A 20,336-nucleotide genomic window follows, 5' to 3' on the forward strand; every position below is an offset into this window, starting at 1 on the left:
CATGTCATTTATCTTCTTCCTCCAAAACACTTCTCCAATTTAAGTCTGGAGTTCTCTTCTGTCCGGGAAAGGTTTTCAAACACACATACCATTCTAAAAGCACCTGATCCTTTTATGTTCTTAATGGAAGTCAAATTCCCTCCAAGTATTTAGTAAAATATTTATGTACCACTACAAAACATAATCTAGACAATGGGTTTGGGAATGCACTTAAGAGGTATTTCTAATTTTTCTCCTTTCTTCAATCTTCCTTAACTTTGAGATGTAACTCTATTACTCTACTCGATAGGCAAGATCCAATTGTACTATTCATTATATCATATTCCTCAAATATTCATAGAATTTATGAATTACTAACCATCTCCACAAAATAGCTGAAATAGAATTTTCCTTAGACATATTTTTTCCTGTGGACACTATATCAGAAAAAGAAAACCTTACTTTTGCTTTATTATGTTTTAAGTCAACTTAGTAATATCCTGCGGAGAAGGCAATGGCAAGCCACTCCAGTACTCTTGCCTAGAAAATCCCATGGATGGAGCAGCCTGGTAGGCTGCAGTCCGTGGGGTCGCTAAGGGTCAGACACGACTGAGCGACTTCACTTTCACTTTTCACTTTCACACATTGGAGAAGGAAATGGCAACCCACTCCAGTGTTCTTGCTTGGAGAATCCCAGGGATGGGGGAGCCTGGTGAGCTTCCATCTATGGGGTCACACAGAGTCGGACACGACTGAAGTGACTTAGCAGCAGCAGCAGCAGCAGTAATATCCTGACTGAGCATTTCCTGTCAAGAATACTGAAATACTTTTATACAGAAAGAATAATGCCACAAATACAACTAGGACAATCTTGTGCTACATTTTGCATTTATTCCCCTAAAAAGGAACTACCATCCTGAATATTAACAAAGATAATTATAAAAAGAAAGCTCTTATAACAGAGTACTGCATTTTTTTAATTTTACATGAAACCATTTTTTATGCTTTTAACGTGCATGTTTTAAATATCTAAATAAACAAAAAGGAATGCAAAAAAATAAAAACTGACATTACTGAATTCATATTAAGATAGAAATGAATTCATAATTTTACATATGCTAATTTGTTTAATTTGTTAAAAAATTACAATAATAATATACAGAGACATTAAATCTACCCTAAAAGTTACTTAAAATGCAAAAACTCAATGGAGAATTTGAGGGAATCTCTGTGTATGATGGACAGGGAGGCCTGGCGTGCTGTGATTCATGGGGTTGTGGAGAGTCAGACACGACTGAGCGACTGAACTGAACTGAACTGAATTATGTATCTTATAAATTGATAACCTTAATTTGATGAGCTTCTATATGAAATCTCTTTAGATTTAAACATTAATTTTATTCGTATGATATTTTACTACTAATCATAAGATCTGTACCTTGAGGAATGAGGGTATCACAAGTTAAAAACAAATTTCCAGAATTCTGTGTTGGGTCAGAAACATTAAAATTCAAAGAAAATAAACTAAATCCTCATAATATTATAACACCTGTCACTTTTTTTTTATTTCACAGTTCATGTCTACTTATTAACTGATCTGCAGCTCAAAACACTAAGATAAGGCAGAACAGTTTAAAAAGAAAACTGAGAAATATCTAGAAGTTTCAACTGGAATTAACACTTACCTTTCTACCTCTAGGAAAGCCACTCTTGCCACAAATACCCTCAGCATCCCTGCTACAGACACAGATCTTACACTGTTCTGTGGCTATCACAATTCTTAGCTTGATAGCAAATATATCAGAAATCTTTCTTATCCGTATGAGAAGACTTACAGTCCAATAAAGTAAAACATACAGTGATTATTCAATGTTCTTAAAAAGGAGAGAATAAAGAAACCAACGTTAAGAGACTCAAAAGGTATAAAGAGCCAAAATAAGATGTGATATATTTCTGCAAAGACTCGGTCCTGTATGCCATAGTATTGAACATTTCCAGCATTTCCAGCAGGACCCAGCAAACTGTTGGCCCTCGGTAAGAAACAGTGGAATGAATGAACTACACTTACAGAGACAGAACTTGGCTAACTCCAGTTGTACAAGTAGAAGTGATTTCTTCTCTAAATTTCAATAGCATTTTCTGATAATGGAACATATGTTTACTGTTTCAAGTTATTCTGAGAATCATACTGTACCTGTCTTATCAGCCCACCAAGGGATTTCAATTTGCTAACATCTGCTGCATCATCAAAAGAGCAAGACAATTCCAGAAAACCATCTACTTCTGCTTTATTGACCACGCCAAAGCCTTTGACTGCGTGGATCACAATAAACTGTGGACAATTCTTAAAGAGATGGGAATATCAGACCCCTGACCTATCTCCTGAGAAATCTGTATGCAGGTCAAGAAGCAATGGTTAGAACTGGACATGAAACAACAGACTGGTTCTAAATCAGGAAAGGAGTACGTCAAGGCTGTATATTGTCACCCTGTATAACTGTCATTTAACTTATATGCAGAGAATATCATGAGAAACGCTGGACTGGATGAACCACAAGCTGGAATCAAGATTGCGGGAGAAATATCAATAACCTCAGATATGCAAATGACACCACACTTAAGGCAGAAAGCTAAGAGGAACTAAAGATCCTCTTGATGAAAGTGAAAGAGGAGAGTGAAAAAGTTGGCTTAAAACTCAACATTCAGAAAACTAAGATCATGGCATCTGGTCCCATCACTTCATGGCAAATAGATGGGGAAACAGTAGAAACAGTGACAGACTTTATTTTTGGGGGGCTCCAAAATCTCTGCAGATGGAAACTGCAGCCATGAAATTAAAAGACGCTTGCTCCTTGGAAGGAAAGTTATGACCAACCTAGACAGCATATTAAAAAGCAGAGACATTACTCTGCCAACAAAGGTCCATCTAGTCAAGGCTATGGTTTTTCCAGTAGTCATGTATGGATGTGAGAGTTGGACTATAAAGAAAGCTGAGCGCTGAAGAACTGATGTTTTTGAACTGTGGTATTGGAGAAGACTCTTGAGAGTCCCTTGGACAGCAAGGAGATCCAAACAGTCCATCCTAAAGGAAATCAGTCCTGAATATTCATTGGAAGGACTGATGTTGAAGCTGAAACTCCAATACTTTGGCCACCCGATACGAAGAACTGACTCATTTGAAAAGAACCTGATGCTGGGGAAGATTGAAGGTGGGAAGAGAAGGGGACGACAGAGGATGAGATGGTTGGATGGCATCGCCAACTCAATGGACAGGAGTTTGAGTAAGCTCAGGGGTGGTGACAGACAGAGAAGCCTGGAATGCTACAGTCCATGGGGTCACAAAGAGTTGGACATGACTGAATGAACAGAACTGAAGGGATTTTATCCCCTGGAGACCAACACTGCACCTTGTACATCTTTATATCCTGCAGATTGTCTGGCATGTCATAAGTCTTCAACACACGCGTTAGGGAACAAACTAATTTCATTTGTCTCTTTTCACATTAACACATTGAGAAATAATGAACTGCTAACTAGCCAAGCTGTTCACTTGGCCATCTCCACTATCAATACAGATTTCCACAACATGATTGAGCTGTATCAATCAAAAAATAAAACTAACACAAATGGATCAGTCATGCCTGTGGTCCAATTTATCCACTGTGCATTAAGGGGTGAAAAAATGAAAAACACTGATTGCACCTGAGCATAAAAGCTGATGAGAAAACAACACACTGAGCTAGGCATACTTGTGCCTGAAAGAACAAAAATAACAATCCCTCAAAATTACGATTAAGGTCAATGTCTTTCTAGCTGCACTGGTTGAAAGAAGCTGCTATTAACCAAAACCATTTAAGGTGAAAACAAAGCTTTAGTGTTAGTTCAGTAAAACAGAGAAAGTGGTCTCTGGGCCACCCACTTCAGTGATGCTGCCTTGAATTTTGTAGGAGATGCTGTTTGGGAAGAAAGTGCCACCATCCAATCTAATGCAACCCATTACTGCCATGTACTCAGTCTACCTTTCCCATAAAATAATCACAAGCTATATATATATATATATATATATATATATATATATAATTAAAGCAACATACTCAGAAAGAGTTCTGCAGAACCTCATTCTAACCATTTCTGAAGAAACTGTCTTAGCACCATTCCCTGACAGGGAGTGGGCAAGCAACACACAGCTTTAGAGTGAGGGTGTACAGATACTCAAAGATGTTTCTTAGTCTGCCTCAAAATATTAAAAAGAATCCAAAAGCCTGCATATTACATTACCATGTGTCTAGTTTAAGTTAGCATACACAATTTCTATGCAGGAGGTTGAGTACAGGCCCTACCCAAAGCTGAAGAAACTGATTTTGAAAGTCATGTCCAGAGTTTCCAGCCTCCCAGACAACATCCTGAAGAACTGAAGCTTTCAAACTGTGGTGCTGGAGAAGACTCCTGAGAGTCCCTTGTTGTGCAAGGAGATCAAACCAGTCAATCCTAAAGGAAGTCAACCCTGAGTATTCACTGGAGACACTGCTGAAGCTGAAGCTCCCATACTTTGGCCACCTGATGTGAAAAGCTGACTCACTGGAAAAGACCCTGATGCTGGGAAAGATTGAAGGCAAGGGGAGAAGAGGCGGCAGAGGAGGAGATGGTTAGATAGCATCACTGACTTAATGGACACAAATTTGAGCAAACTCTGGGAGATAGTGAAGGACAGAGTAGACTAGCATGCTCACCAAAAGTTACCATGACTTAGCAAATGAAAAACAACAAAACAGCATCCTACTTCAGGGAGCTAGTATCTGTCTGTGTTCTATGCTTCGTGCCTCCCACAGAATAAATGGTAAAGAAGAAATGAAAAATAACTTGATTTCTATCATTTATAAATTTATCCAAAGCTACTTACACACTTGCCAGGTGGCTCAGATGGTAAAGTATCTGCCTGCAATGTGGGTGGGAGACCTGGGTTTGATCCGTTGGTTGAGAAGATCCCCTGGAGCAAAGCATGGCAGCCCATTCCAGTATTTTTGCCTGGAGAATCCCACAGACAGAGGAGCCTGGTGGGCTACAGTCCATGGGATTGCAAAGAGTCGGACATGAGTGAGCAACTAACAGTTTACTTACACATTTACACACTTAGGTGAAGTCATCCCAATTTATTTTCATTTTATCATTCTTGAATTAAACAAACACAATGTCTCCTGTAACTCTGAGCCAAACTTAAGTGGGTGAAGAAGATCTGGTGGCAGAGAGCAAAAGAGGCTTTAATATTATGGCTGAGAAGGTTATCCTACTCCAGCAACTCTGGGGGACCTCAGAAGGCTGAGTCAGGAGAGAGGGGAGGCTGGATGCTCCACTGCCTCATGCCTCTTCCGGAGCATCAGCCCCATCACAGCTGCTGAATGAGGAGATGCTAAACATCATAGCCTTCAAGCAGAGACCTGGTACCTGCAGCTTACCCTGCCTCCATCTGAGACAAGAACTTCTCAAAGGCTCAACTTCTTCCTGTCTGCCCAGTTTGTCCCCTCCCCACTTCAATTCCAGACCATTCTCAGTGTGCTGTCTCCTAATGTTTCCACCATCCCTCACCCCTTAAGATGATGTTAAATATCAGGCATGCACTCTGTAACTGCAACACCCAGAGCTTGTGCCTGACACATCCCAGCCTAGGATCGTGGACATGCTCTCAGTTTTATGCCCCTAAAATCATCAGCTGCATCATATAGTGAGGTCATTTTGTAAATATAATTTTGCTCTTACAGGCAAATTCATTATCATGAACTGATGATGTCTAATTGATACATGGCATGACAACATGACATATTTCCTTTTATGATTGGTTTTGTTTTCAAAGTTTCTGTACATATATTAATACAAAGGTATGCTCCAAAATAAAACTAACAGCATAAAAAACACAAAAAATACATCCTTTCTTTAATATTGGGTTATATGTGCCACACATTTATCCTTTTTTATAAGTCTCAGTTTTTATAAATTAAGGGAAATACTGATTGATGGCCTCTATTGCATTCATAATAGAAGTAGAAGCAACAATAACAGCAATATCTACAAGTATTGAGTTCCTACTCTGTCAGACACTCCAAAAAATTTACATTAAATCCTTAACAAACCAATAAGTCAGATACATTTTACAAATGCAGAAACCAAAGCAAAGGGAGGTTGAGTGAAAAGTTTTGTAGTTAATATAGTGTGGCAACAGAATTCAAATTCAAAGATGTTGCTGTTCAGAGGTACTGATCCTAAATCATTTCTTTACAAAATAATATTATGCAATGTTGAGATCATACTCTCTGTTAGGTTCTGAGAGAGACAAGATTTTTCTGTACTAATTTTTGTCCACTAAATATCTTACGTTTTAGCTTTATAAATCCGAGAGTAGTAAAATGCATAGAAACATCCATCTCTCTACAGCCGGAGGAAAAATATCCAAGACTGAAGTTGGAAACTGACACTCAGATCCTCACTGTATAATCTGACATCATGTTCTTCATGGCCTTAGCATAAACGTTCTTCAAGTTTTTAGAGGACAAAACAAAGCACTAGAGAAAAGATTCTATCTAGACAAGCTTCTTAAAACAGCTTATCAAAATGCAATTAAGCATGGGACTCAATCTAGATTTTCCAGACTGAATCTATAATTTAGATGCCAAGCTTTGTCATTTCTAATAGTTCTCACTGTTGAGCACTGTGAATGTTAGCTGTCATAAATATATGAGGCCTGTCTAAACATCCATCTTCTTCAGTGACCCTATAAACATGGTCCAAAAAAAAAAAAAAAATGTTGCTCCTTTGATTCAGCTAACAATTTGAAAGCCTCTTATGGAATGTGAAAATTCATAGGTAGTACCCAAGTTGTTAGCTCCAATGAGTAAAATGAAGAAAAAAGGAAAAACTGATTCAGTGGTTAGTTTTGGCTAATCTGAATATACGGTCTTGATACATATGTTTCCAGATTTACAATGAAGTATGCCAACCAAGGGGCTTCCCTGATAGTTCAATTGGTAAAGAATTCACCTGCAATGCAGGAGACCCCCAGTTCAATTCCTGGGACAGGAAGATCTGCTGGAGAAGGGATACATTACCCAATCCAGTATTCTTGGGCTTCCCTTGTGACTCAGCTGGTAAAGCATCTGCCTGCAATATGGGAGACTTGGGTTCGATCCCAGTGTTGAGAAGGTCCCCTGGAGAAGAAAAAGGCTACCCACTCCAGTATTCTAGACTAGAGAATTCCATGAACTGTACAGTCCACGGAGTTGCAAAGAGTTGGACACAACTGAGTGACTTTCACTTTCAAGCCAACCAAGACCTACCAATATTTTCTTCATCTGTTTTCAAGGATACTACCTTCTAAGATGACGTTCTCCTTGAAGAACTCTCCTCTCTTACTCCTTACACCATTAATAGCTATCAATTGTACCCCACATCATATTTTCTTAAAAATTTTAATTTAGTTGAACCACACCATTATCCTTGTGACATGAATAGGCTAAGTAGAATCTCTCCTCCAGTTTCACAGATGAGTAGATTAAGTCACAGATGGGATTAATGAATCATCCAAAGACACACAGGTGGTTCAAAGCAGAATCATAACTAACATAAGGCAGGAGCTGGAATAACTGGTGTAGTAATTGTTTCTATTCAAGAAAAAGTCAACCTAATATGCTGATGCTGACAATGAAAGACCAGTAAGGTAAGGAAATAAAACTGTTCAGATGATTTTAAGGATAAGGTAAGACGTTTACTCCTTGGAAGGAAAGTTATGACCAACCTAGATAGCATATTAAAAAGCAGAGACATTACTTTGCCAACAAAGGTCCGTCTAGTCAAGGCTATGGTTTTTTCCAGTGGTCATGTATAGATGTGAGAGTTGAACTATAAAGAAAGCTGAGCGCCAAAGAATTGATAGTTTTGAACTGTGGTGTTGGAGAAGACTCTTAAGAGTCCCTTGGACTGCAAGGAGATCCAACCAGTCCATTCTAAAGGAGATCAGTCCTGGGTGTTCATTGGAAGGACTAATGCTGAAACTGAAACTCCAATACTTTGGCCAGCTTATGCGAAGAGCTGACTCATGTGAAAAGACCCTGATGCTGGGAAGGATTGGGGGCAGAAGGAGAAGGGGACGACAGAGGATGAGATGGCTGGATGGCATCACCAACTTGATGGACATGAGTTTGGGTAAACTTCGGGGGTTGGTGACGGACAGGGAAGCCTGGCGTGCTGCAATTCATGGGGTCACAAAGAATCGGACATGACTCATCGACTGAACTGAACTGAACTGAACTGAAGTTCTATAGTTGATTCTTTTTATGAAAGTATACTAAATAAAAGAATAAAATTAAAATTCATTCAAAAAATATTTAATTCCACACTTTCTATGTTTCAGGCACTGATATAGATGCTTGAGGACGAGATAACAAAACCGGTCGAAACCCCTACTTTCATTGGCCTGAATTCTGGCAAAAGAGACAAAATAAGCAGTTGACATAATGATTAAAAAATTATCTTGTGTATTAAAAAACAATGAGCCAAATTTAAAAAGGGAAAAAAAACCCTGAAACTGAGTAAGAAGGATCAGAATTGCTAGAGGATGAACATGTTGTAGTAGTTATTTTATTGGTCAGAGTAGGCCTCATTGAGAAGGTGAGATCAACGGATATCCAAGGCAGAGGAAATAGTCAGGGAAAATGCTCCAAGGAATATGCTGGTGTCTTCATGGAACAGAAAAAATGCCAATGTGACTATAGTAGTCTTAGCAAGAAGGAGAGTGGTGTGAGCAGAGGCCAAAAATAGGAAGACAGATCATGCAGGGCCTTGGAGGCCATCAAAAGACATTTATGTATTATTCTGACTGAAGTGGAAACCATTGCAGGATTTTGAGCAGTGGAGTAATGTCTTTGGACCTACAGGTTAAAGAGGACCCATAGTTCTGTACAATTTAAATGTTTATAGTGCTATATGTAAATTAGACCTAAATAAAACTGGAAGAAGAAAAAGATTAATTAATTTGCCTGCATAAATCTGCCTGCAAAGCAAGAGATCCAGGTTTCATCCCTAGGTCGGAAGATTCCCTAGAGAAGGAAATGGCAACCCACTCCAGTATTCTTGCCTGGAAAATTCCATGGACAGAGGAGCCTGCAAGGCTACAGTCTATAGAGTCAAAAGAAGTCAGACATGACTGAGCATCTAACATTTCACTTCATAATTGATTATTACATATCTTTTTTTTTTGATGGAGATAAGAGAATTTTATTAGTTTAGAGTTAATTTGGAATTAATGGTTTGTCTTAGTGATGAGTCGTCTTTTTTTTTTTTCTAGAGGATAGCGAGGCCGTGAGGAATATTTTATGCATTGTAAGGCTGTCTACCCTCTGCTGAATTGAAGAAGAAAAACTTAGAAACTCAGTCTGTTGTAAGAGTTCCCTTCTCCCAGAGGCAGGGAACATGTTTCAAACTGATTATTACATATCTTAAAATTTTATCATTCAATATATTATATAACTTTCATCATATATGTAAATCCCAAACTGATTTCTCTTTCCTATATACTCATTTACATTTCATTACTAAGGAAATATAATAATAATTGAGTTTAATTATCTAGATTATGCATCAATAGACATGTTCAGTTTGAAATATTAAGTTGACTCAAACCCTGTCCCCCCTTATTATTAATTTCTGAGACATAATGATGCAAATAATTTCCCAGAATTTTTTAATTGAAATAACATATGGATATTCAGGCTAAGAATTTTGAACAGAGAGGAAACCACAATAATAACTGAAATTCACAACGCTGTATTTACTAACGTTTTCAAAGCCTTCCAGTTATTATGTATTAACTCTCTACTATAGGCCAGTCACTGCTAAATCCTTTGCATATATCATTGTAATTAATATTCAACAAAAACCCTAAGAATAGTCATTGCAATCCTATTTTATAGACAACAGATGTGTTCCCAGAGAGATGAAGTACTGAAAGGTCACAGGACTGCTCAGTACCCGAGCTCAGAATTTACCTAAAATCTCCACAGTTTCAAGTTATGTTCTCTTCACCAAACCACACCACCTTCCTGCAGCATGATGCTCAACATATACCCTCAACATTCCCAACTCAAAGGTCAGCCAGATGTGAGTAATCCCATTTTATAGATGATTAACTGGTCACAGAAAAGTTAATCAAGCAATCAACATTTGTTTTATGGCTACCATATGCAAATCAATATTTAGTTCCTGAGAGTGCAGAAGATTTATGATATAATATCTTGCCTCAATAAGTTTACAATCTTGTTAAGGTAACAAGAGACACATAAAAAGATAATAAATAATCCAAGATAGCACATAATAAGTACCAAATGAGATACAGAGCCAACGACTGCTAAAGAAATTCAGCAGAGAGAAAATGGAATCCGGGTATTTCAATTCAATCAAGAGTGCTACTAAAAAGGTGGTCATCACAGGAAAAGTTTAGTTCAGCAGAAAGGATGATGAAGAATGATTCTTCAGAGGAATTATTCCCCAGAAAGAGTTAATATGATCAAATACCAAGGGCGTGTTAGTCTCTCAGTCGTTTCTAACTATCTGCAACCCCAAGGACATAGCCTGCCAGGTTCCTCTGTCCATGAAATTCTCCAGGCAAGAATATTGAAGTGGGTTTCCATTTTCTTTTCCAGGGGATCTTCTCGACCCAGGGATGGAACACGGGTCTCCTGCACTGCAGGTAGATGCTTTACCTTCTGAGCTACTAGGGAAGCCAGCCAAGGGAGAAGATATGAATGGATTATCAAGAGAAAATGGATAGATGTGTTTGAAGTGCAGGATGCATGAGTGGCAAAGTAAAAATGAAGCCAGAGAAGTAAACTGTAAAAGTTTTGATTGTCAAAGTAGGAACCTATGTAAGGAGCAAAGGAATTGATTGTGTTTAAATGCTAGTATCTGGCATTTGCTTTGGTATACACTTTAATTTATGTAATCCTTTCAACAAACCTAAAATATAGAAGGTAAATATATCATGTCATTGTAAACAGAAGGAAACAGATTACCTGGCCAAGGATGGTTTTGAGTGTGAAGATGGAGCAGGAATTCTAATCTAGATCAATGTGCATGCAAGGACTATACTCCTTCCACTTCCCCTTCATCATTGTCTACAGAAAGCAATGGGGAGCTATAAAAGGCATTTAATCAAGATGAGAGGGGCTTCCCTGGTTGTTAGCTGGTAAAGAGTCCGCCTGCAATGCAGGTGACCCCAGTTCAGTTTCTGGGTTGGGCAGATCCTCTGAAGAAAGGATAGGCTACCCACTCCGGTATTCTTGGGCTTCCCCAGTAGGTAGCTCAGAGAGGTAAAGAATCCTCCTGCAACGTGGGAGACCTGGGTTAAATCCCTGGGTTGGGAAGATCCCGTGGAGGAGGGCATAGCAACCCACTCCAGTCTTCTTGCCTGGAGAATCCCCATGGACAGAGGAGCCTGGAGGGCTATAGTCCATGGGGTCGCAAAGAGTTGGGCATGACTGAGTGACTAAGTAGGCAAGACAAAAAGGTAATATATGAAAAGTATTGACTAACAGAAGACTAATGTGACTGTGAAATATTAGCACAAGTCCAATGTCAGAGAAGGACTGGGGAAGGAAGTCACCAGGCGAGAAGTTGGCAAGCCACTTTGTCTACTGCATTAACCTACAGAATGAGTGACAAGGATTTATATTCAAATGCTGCTAATGGAAGTAAAAAGAATGGAAGAGGTATTTAAAAAGAAATATGAAGAGATAAATGGCAATACCCATGCCCTTTAACAGGTAGTTTTTATGTTCCAACTATATGCTGATAGTATAAATATTTCTCCTAAAAACTCACAGACAAAACCCAAGATCTAGCTCAAATATTTTAAACTTTTTTTGACAGCACATGATTTACTTAAAAATAATAAAATCTATACCTTGGAAAAAATATCTGCCTTAGTGCAATCTACCTCTCAAACCACCGTCATGAAATATGACAGCCTCATGCTAGGCACACTTTTATTGTATGAGTTTGATATTAGCCCCTTGCTATTAATATTAACATGGACAGTAATGCCTTATATTCATGGTCATTAGGCATGTAATTACTAAAGAAATACTTTTTTCTATTAGTTTTTACTTTTAATAGACTAAGTGTATATTAAACAATTGAATTCTCTCTAAGAGATAGAACACACCATACTTCTGATGTTATTCCTTCCCAGTACTTCCCTCTTAAAATGCAAGGTACCACTCAGGATTCAAGTCCAAAACTAGGAGCATTTAAATGGCATATTACTTAAAGCAAGTTGAATCTTTTCCAACCATTCTGACTCCTGGGTAATGAAAATCATACAATTGCCAAATATGTATAGAATTAACCATCTTTTATATTTTTCAAAGACAATATTAACATGGACATCCAGATATTTAGTCACTACACATCTTTTCAAGCAATTTAAAAAGGCAAAGTTGCCAACCGGGTAATAATCAGGCTAACTATATAAATCTTTGGTCAGTACCAAGAATTCAGCTAATTTGTCTTAATTTTGAATTAGTTATTAAACTGAATATCCTAATCAGTATAACATACATTTGATAAATGTGTACATTCATATATCTGCACACACATATGTGTGTGTATATATATACATGTACATATATATACATATACATATATATCATATTAGAACTGATGAGTTACAGTATTTGACCCAGAATTCTTTTAGGAATTATACATCTACCCTATTTACACCTAATATCCTTAGTATCATCCAACTACTCTAAAGGATAATTAAAAATTAACATATTAGCCAAGCTTAATTTCCTTTACGTTTATAGAAAAAATAAAATAGATTTGTTTTTCTGAGTTGAGAAAGAATATTTAAATTTGACTTCAAACTGTGCCACAGGCCAATAACAGGTCTACAGCTAAAGTAGATCCAAAATGTCTTTGAAAGTTTCAAGAATGCTAAACCGAAGCTGTACCTTAGAAAAGTCACATGCATGTGTAAAGAAATATCATCACAGAATCCTAATAAGTATATTTGCTAAAATTCAACCCAGACACTCCTTTACATTTTTATGTTTCTCATTTCTACACGTCTATACCAATGTGAAAATAAGCATCTGCAAAATTCAGCAAAGGAAATCAAAGATACCGAGCAAGCGTATCTGTCCAATAATGTCACACTTTCATATACTTGAAGTTTGAAACACTTAGCTGTTATCAATAAACTAACTTAAAAACTATTCATGCACAAAGTCTGGGTTCTATATGACTTCAGGTATTCTGTAAAAGCTATGTTAAATACATTTTGTCTGTATAAAAGGAATCAGAGATAATGTTATTTCATATACCTTATTTTCTATTATCTGAGTTTTTTAATATGTGGCAGTGGCATTCATGTATCAAATGTATTAAAATATAAATATTACCTTTAACTTTTAAAGGCATTACTTTGTGTTTAAGAAAAGGAAAACTATTTTTACCTCCCAGTCCTGGTCTAAGCCGATTATCGTAACCATCCAGAAGTCTGTCTAGAATTCTTGTAAAGATGGTAATGTTATTTTTAGCCTCATCTTCTTGGATGTTAGCCAGCACCAACCTAAACAGATAATTTTACAAGCTGATATATATACATATGTGTGTTTTCCAAGTGCCAACATGCTCTTCTTCCTTGATTTGAATTTTAAGGCTCCTTAAGCTGTTAGTGCCACCCATTTTCTCCTTTTTTTTTTTTTCAGTTCTATAAATACCAGTATGTCAATGAGAAAAGTAAACAGTCTGTTGTAAATGGGTAATAAATACTAGATTATCAGGAGTGTGAAATCAAAATTATTTCATATTCCTACCACTCAGCATACTGGGTGAACTATTCATTTCTTTCTAAAATCCATTCCCTAGGATACATTATGACTGGAGATGATCACATGCAGACAGTATTAGCAATGCTATTCTGCATTTAGAAAGGTACAAAAACCAAAGGGATTCCTGAAATAACTCTTCAGGGATCTGAATATTAATTGGAAAATAAATTGCCTCCTTGGAGGCACAAAATTTCTCTATCTTCCTCAGAAATGTCTTTTCTTTTTATGTCTTTTTCTCTTTTAAAGCAAGATGATTTTCTAACTTTGGGTATACCTCCACCCAATGGCCAAGTGCAATATAGACATCAGGGAAACTCCGCTGGCTGTGTTCCAGGCTCCAGTGTAACCAGGAGGTGGAGGTGGGCTCTGAAAGGATCAGCAGAGCACACAAGAGCTGCAGACAGCCTTGGAGCAGTTACCCCTCCGACTGACTGGCCTCTATGGAGAGCGAGCAACAGAGGTCATCCAAAGATTAACATGCCCAGATACTTTGTGTGTGTGTGTGAGTGTGTGTATGTGTGTGCACGCGCGTGTGTGTGTGAGTGATATAAATTTGCAGAAAAAAGAAATGGTCTTAAAATATCACCGGAAGAGGGTTAGAAGCAGTGATTTTCTCCATTATTTCTCCAACAGAAAGCCAGAGACCTGATTTTGTGACATCCAGCAATTTGGTGCAGCAGCAACTGGATGTATAAAACAGAATGTCCCTTTTCACTGCCATTTTTTTCCCCCAGAATGATTCAGAGATTTAAATTACTGGTCCAAAAAAAGAATCATTTATATAATAGAATAAAATACTGGCATGAGCATTACTGGTCAAATATAGAACATAAATTAGTAGAAGAAAAATATGGTTAAGTTCTGAGGATTTTCAATGATTATTAACTGACCATGGTTTGTTCACTCTTTTAAAATCAAAGAATATATGTAACTGCATTCTGATCAAGGTGCATTGTCCAAAATATCATTGACAGAATTCATTTGCATTTAAATGATTGTACAGCTAGTAGCTAAAAATAGTCTAATAACATGAACAAATTGGTAGCCAACTTCAAACAAATATTCTCTTCAGAGAAAATATTAAAATTATGGTATAAAGAAACATTTTTAAATTATGTAAGCAAATGATTTCATATGTTGAGCCTCAAAAGTTTCTATATTGCCTTAAGCTAATTTTAAAACTAGTCACTAAGATAATCATAAAGTTCCACTTAGAGATTTTCATTGGAATGTGTTTTTTAATTAATGTCATATTTTCTTTCTAAAGTCAATATTAAGATATTAAATGAGGAGCTATTTTACAAATAAAAATACAACTTCATAAAGAAATTTCAAGTCTAGAAAATATTTTCATTCTTTAACAATTACTGAGACAGGAAAATTAAAATTTAAAAGGAAATAAAAGTATTATAAAATCATAAATACTAATTTTTAAAGGAATAGTTACATGGACATTCATAAGAATCTTAGATTTTATTAACTACTCTGGTATGTTGAAAACAATATCCTAAATTTAGGCACTAAATAGAAGATGCCCACTGATGATAAAAATCAGAAAAGACTGCAATTAAGATGAAATTGTTGAAAACAACAGAAATTAAAATTTATATTTGTAGAATATAGGCAAAACAGACTTTGTTACAATTTCAAAGTAATACTGTTTATGGCAGAACCATCTCAGGAATAAAAGATCTCTAAATCAGTAACAGAAAACTTATTAATAAATCAAGGTTTTGTTTTATTGTTTGTGATTGTGAAGTTGTATACTACCTCCACCTAGAGGTTTCAGATTCACACATCATTTAGGTTTTCTATGTTGATTAAAAGACCCAAGACCATTTAAGCAAAAAAGGAAAAGAGAGTAAGAAAAAAATTAAGTTATCACAAATCATTTAGCTTGTGCTTTTCTGTTTGGCTTAAAGGAAAATTGATGGCCTCTTTATTGAATTGTGGTGTTACTACTATCACATATAACAATCATTTTAATTATTTACAAAAATATGCCATCCAAAGAGTATTCTTTTCTTCTGTGATTTTTTTTTTAAAGAAAAGGTTGCATTCACTTTTGTATTTTATCGCTGCAAACAAGAAGCAGCGAACTTTTAATGGTCTTTGCCACTTTACAGTTCTGTTTCCTGGTACTACCTTTTTTTCATTAGAAATGGTCCTTCAAAATACTTCAGCTCCTCAAAAGCCACCTCTGTCTGCATTGATGGCATTCAGGAAACACACCTTTACCCTGAATTTAAAATGGCAAAACAGTAAATAACTGTCTCACCTGGCTGGGTCCCACGCCAAGAAAACAAAAAGCAGCAACTGCATATTGGAGCTGTTCAGTTTCGTCTTCATCACCACTCTTTGTATAATCATGGAAGAAAAACAAATACACTTAAAATTACATTCAGTCATACCATCCAAACAGCCCCAAAGAATGCCATTTCATCTGGGAACTGGAGATAAAGCAACAGAGATGATTCCAGTGGAGTGTGTATGGGGTGTGATGATGACCGAAGGACGTTTGTGGTTTTTCCCCCCCTTTCTTTTTTTCTCTTGACAGAAAGATGACCAAATAATCAGACTTTGCTCTGCCAGGAACTTCCCCCAGCCCCATCGTCAGCAAACGCTGCTTTTTGTGGTTACACACGTAAAAAGAATACACGGGACCCTGCACTGACATATGAGCTAGAGAAAAGAATGGGTTGGAAAGTGTAAAGGGGGAGGAGAGACGGGTACTTCCTGCCACAATCCCCCAACCAAGACCACCCCCGCATTCACCACGAGAAAAGCAAGGGCCAGCCAGCCCACTTTTTTCGATTATTATTCTTTCATTACAGTGAACTGCAGTTCTCACGACTTCACTACTTGACTCCCTTTCAAATAAAAATCGAATAAAAACACCTCCCTCCCTGCCCATCCACAGTTGCCCAAGACCACATCTTGGAGGCAGCCGGGTTCGGATTAACTGCTGCGAAACAACGCGTTTGACAGCTGCTCCGGAGCCGAGGACTACAATCTGAGCCGGAGCGTGAGGCTCCGAGATGCAACCGAGGCAGGCGGGCAGCGGCGATCACGGTGTGCAAAGTTGAAGACTATAAAAGAGCCAGGCTAACGAGCCGGGCGGCTCGGATCTTATTAGAGTTGCAAATAGGCTTCTCATGAAGAGTATCGACATTATTTTTAAATATGCTGGGGCGGAGGGGGCGACCTGAACCTCTTCGGTTTCCAAGGAACATCGGAGAGTGGAGGGAGGGGAGATGAGCCATGCACGGGAAGCCAAAGGTAAACGGGGAAGCAAAGATGCCTACTGGGACCCGCGTGTGCGACCTTACCTGAAATGGCAAGCAGAACTGGTGTGTGCCTCCCTTTGCCCTGATCTTGAAGAGATAGGAAACTTGAGAGAGAGACTGACTGCAGCAACCCGGCGAGCCGGGAGCGATGGGCTGGTGGAGGCAGGAGAGCGCGAGGCGCGGCGGCGGCGGCGGCGCGAGGAGTAGAAGGAGGCGAAGGCGTCCGTAGTGGCGGTGATGGGCGGAGGAGAAGGAAGAGCAGGAGGGGGCAGCGTTGGCAGGAGCGGGCGGGGTGGGGGGAGACGCCAGCAGAGGCGCGGTGCGCGCAGGCAGCGGCGGGCACGAGCCCCACGCCTAGAGGAGGAGGAGCCAGGCCCCGGAGGAGGGCTAACGAGTTTCCCGGGAAAGCAGGGACCCCCGCCCCCCACCCTCTCCCAGATGGCGGGGAGCCGCCGCCGCCCGCCGGGCACCTGCCGCGGCACAGCCCCAGGCGGCGGCTCGCGCCCGGGTGCGCCCGGAGCGCCGCTCCCCGCGCCCACGCCGCGCTGGAGGAGCGGAGTCCACGCGCCGCCCAGCACTGCGCCCCGCGGCCGCCCTCCGGGGCTCCCTGGAGGCCCCGAGGTTCCAGGGGGGTGCTGCCGGCGGGTCTCGGTGCGGCGTCAGGGTCGCCGTGTGTCTGGGCTGGCCCTTGATCCCCCGGGCCTCGCCCTGCCGCCCGCCCCACAACGTGCCCTGGCTCTGGAGCGACGTGTCTGTCTAGGAGTGGTCGGGCTCCCGTTGGAGGGCGAGGGGACTCTTCACGCCTGGACTTGGCCATCAGCGCATCCACGCCGGACCAAGTTCAAGGCAGGTTGCATGGAATCAGGCAGCAGGAAGTTTCTTTGATTTCCCGAGCCCCCTTGATGTACCACTCATTCCTTCACACTCCTGCCATCAGGACCAATTTCCCTTCAAATCTCTGAGGGCTGGAGACTTCCCTGGAGCTGGTCTGTCAAGTCCATTTACACGTTATTGAGAAACTCGCTCACTCTCAGCGGTTCTTTTCCCCCAATATCTTCTCACAAACGTCCTCCCCACCTGGTGATCAAGCTCAATCAACAACTCTAAAAGAAGTTTCCATCCTTCCCACCCCACCCACCTCCACCCCCAGCAAAAAAAAAAAAAGAGAGAGAGAGAGACCTGCGACCTGCTGTGCTTTTGCTACTTCTGTAAATCTTTCTGCAGTGCTGGAAAGGGGACAGGTTTTAAGGCTTTTACACCCTTTAAGCTGGCGAAAGACCTGCTGTAATTTCAGTCCCATCGTATGCTTTCAATATTGTGTGAGCCTCATTTCTTTCTACCTTACAGTATCTGAGGCGATCAAATTTAAAGGTGCAACTTGAACAGCAAAAGAGACATGTTGCACGTCAGACAGAATATTATATACACCCTACTAAGGCAAAGCAGAGAGGGTGTTCGTCTTTTTGTGAAGTTTTTATAAATGTTAGACATTTTAAAAGGAAAAAAAAAAGATAAATATGTTGATATGTTTGTCCTTTTGCATTCAGAGTCCATATATGCCAAACACTTCAATAGTTTTTTATGAACCCAAAATTCAAGTGGATTTCCTAGATGGTGCGGTTTTCATAACAACAGGCACTTCTACAGTATATTTTAGCTTTGCTTTGAAGATTATGTGAGGAGAGTAAAATCTTTACATTGTAAATATTTCAAGCTGTTATTTTTAACCTATTAATCACCACTTTCTGAATGACCATTTAATAAGCTACAGCCTAAACAAACATTTGCTCTAGTTAGCTGCCTCTGTGAAGAATGGAACACCACCCAGCTTTCTTTTCCATCATTAATATTCCCTTCCTGACTTGCTCATTGTAGAGTCTAATTGAAATGCACAAAGATAAAAAGCACGCCATTTAAAACCTTGCAACTAGGGAATCTAAACATCTACTTGGTCTGAACACTTCATTTCTTACTGTATTTTCCTATTTTTCATTTCTGTGAGTCAGTCTTCATTAAAATCTATCACTTTGCCATTAATATTACTACTAAATTGTTTATATTTTAATAATGGAAGTTGAACAGCCCATGGTTTATTTCCAACTTTAATTGCTGCATTACAAAATTTCTCTTTCATGGACATACAATTTTTGTAAATAGCTTCATAGGTTATTTTCCTACTTACCACTAAAGTCTTTTCCTTGGACGCTAATTATGAATTATGGATTTTAACTGTGTTTTAACTGAAAATTTGTGTTTATTGAAATTTGTTCTAAAAAATAGCCTTTACCTTTGGTATCCTTAGTAAATTTGTAATCTCATTGCCATAAATACCCATTTATGTGGAAGTTCACAGAGTTCAAGCTGTTTAGGATGATTTTCACATTTGCTTAAAAAAGAAAAAAAAAAAAACTGTATGCTAGATCAGTCAATAGAATTGGATTTACACTTACTTGAGAGAGACTCAGGAAAAGCTAGATTCAAAAAATTCATTATAAAACCATGATTTTTAGTTCTTCCCCACAAAATGCTTTACAATTTTATTGAAGCCGAATAGCTATGGTTTATTTAAAGGAACTGAAAATCAGAAAAACTGATTGCAAGCAGCAGACCTCTACTTTTATTGTTATATCTACATTGATATTTCACAGTGTTACTAGTTCAGCCAAATTTCTTCTAAGATTGTCCAGCTTCCACAAATATCTGACAAGTCTAGCCTGATAGCTTTCTTTCCTCTCTGTGATGGAGTGAAGCACATTGCCCATGATTCAAGAGGCAGCCTGGATAGGTCATGACTAAGCTCTTCCTACCCACTCGTTGTGGAACAGGTCCTAAGGCAACCAGCCCTGCAGAAGTGTCAACTAATTGGTAGCCAGTAAATCCATCCCATAGCCCAGGCTAAGGCTGTGCCAGACCCTCTGTTTGAACGTGTTTGAATTACTCTCCCACCAATTGGATTTAGGGGGTCACTTCTTATAGAGTTCCCATCCCTAAGAATCCAATCCCTAAGGAGATTTCCACAGAAAAAAGAAAATGAATAATTTGGAGATCATGGTGTCTGAATTTGTTTCCTGATATCTCACAATATTGTACAGTTTTAAAATTCATTTAAAATTTAAAATTCACAAAACTGTTCATGTTTTTTAGCGGATATTTTGTAGAGCTTCCTTTTTTAGGACTCAGCTATATTGAGACT

General features: G+C 38.9%; 1 protein-coding gene across 3 annotated transcripts in view; it reads right to left on the reverse strand.

Annotated features, from left to right (window-relative positions):
* Positions 1–17,363, reverse strand: part of GABRA2 (gamma-aminobutyric acid type A receptor subunit alpha2) — a 156,681-nt gene extending 139,318 nt beyond the window's left edge. The window contains exons 1-3 of one of the 3 annotated variants that reach the window (XM_088836046.1): positions 17,186–17,363; positions 16,135–16,212; positions 13,479–13,594 (exon numbers count right to left, since the gene is read on the reverse strand). In XM_088836046.1, the coding sequence (XP_088692172.1) occupies positions 13,479–13,594; positions 16,135–16,205 (187 nt within the window). In that variant the 5' untranslated portion in view covers positions 16,206–16,212; positions 17,186–17,363. Of the gene's footprint in view, positions 1–13,478; positions 13,595–16,134; positions 16,233–16,754; positions 16,771–17,185 lie in introns of those variants that run through there. The other 2 variants (XM_088836045.1, XM_088836047.1) reach the window with 2 other exon arrangements.
* Positions 17,364–20,336: the final 2,973 nt, after the last annotated feature.

This window comes from Moschus berezovskii, chromosome 5 (assembly GCF_049115385.1).
Source record: "Moschus berezovskii isolate FMDL1 chromosome 5, NW_MosBer_1.0, whole genome shotgun sequence".
In the NCBI taxonomy this organism is placed as follows: domain Eukaryota; kingdom Metazoa; phylum Chordata; class Mammalia; order Artiodactyla; family Moschidae; genus Moschus; species Moschus berezovskii.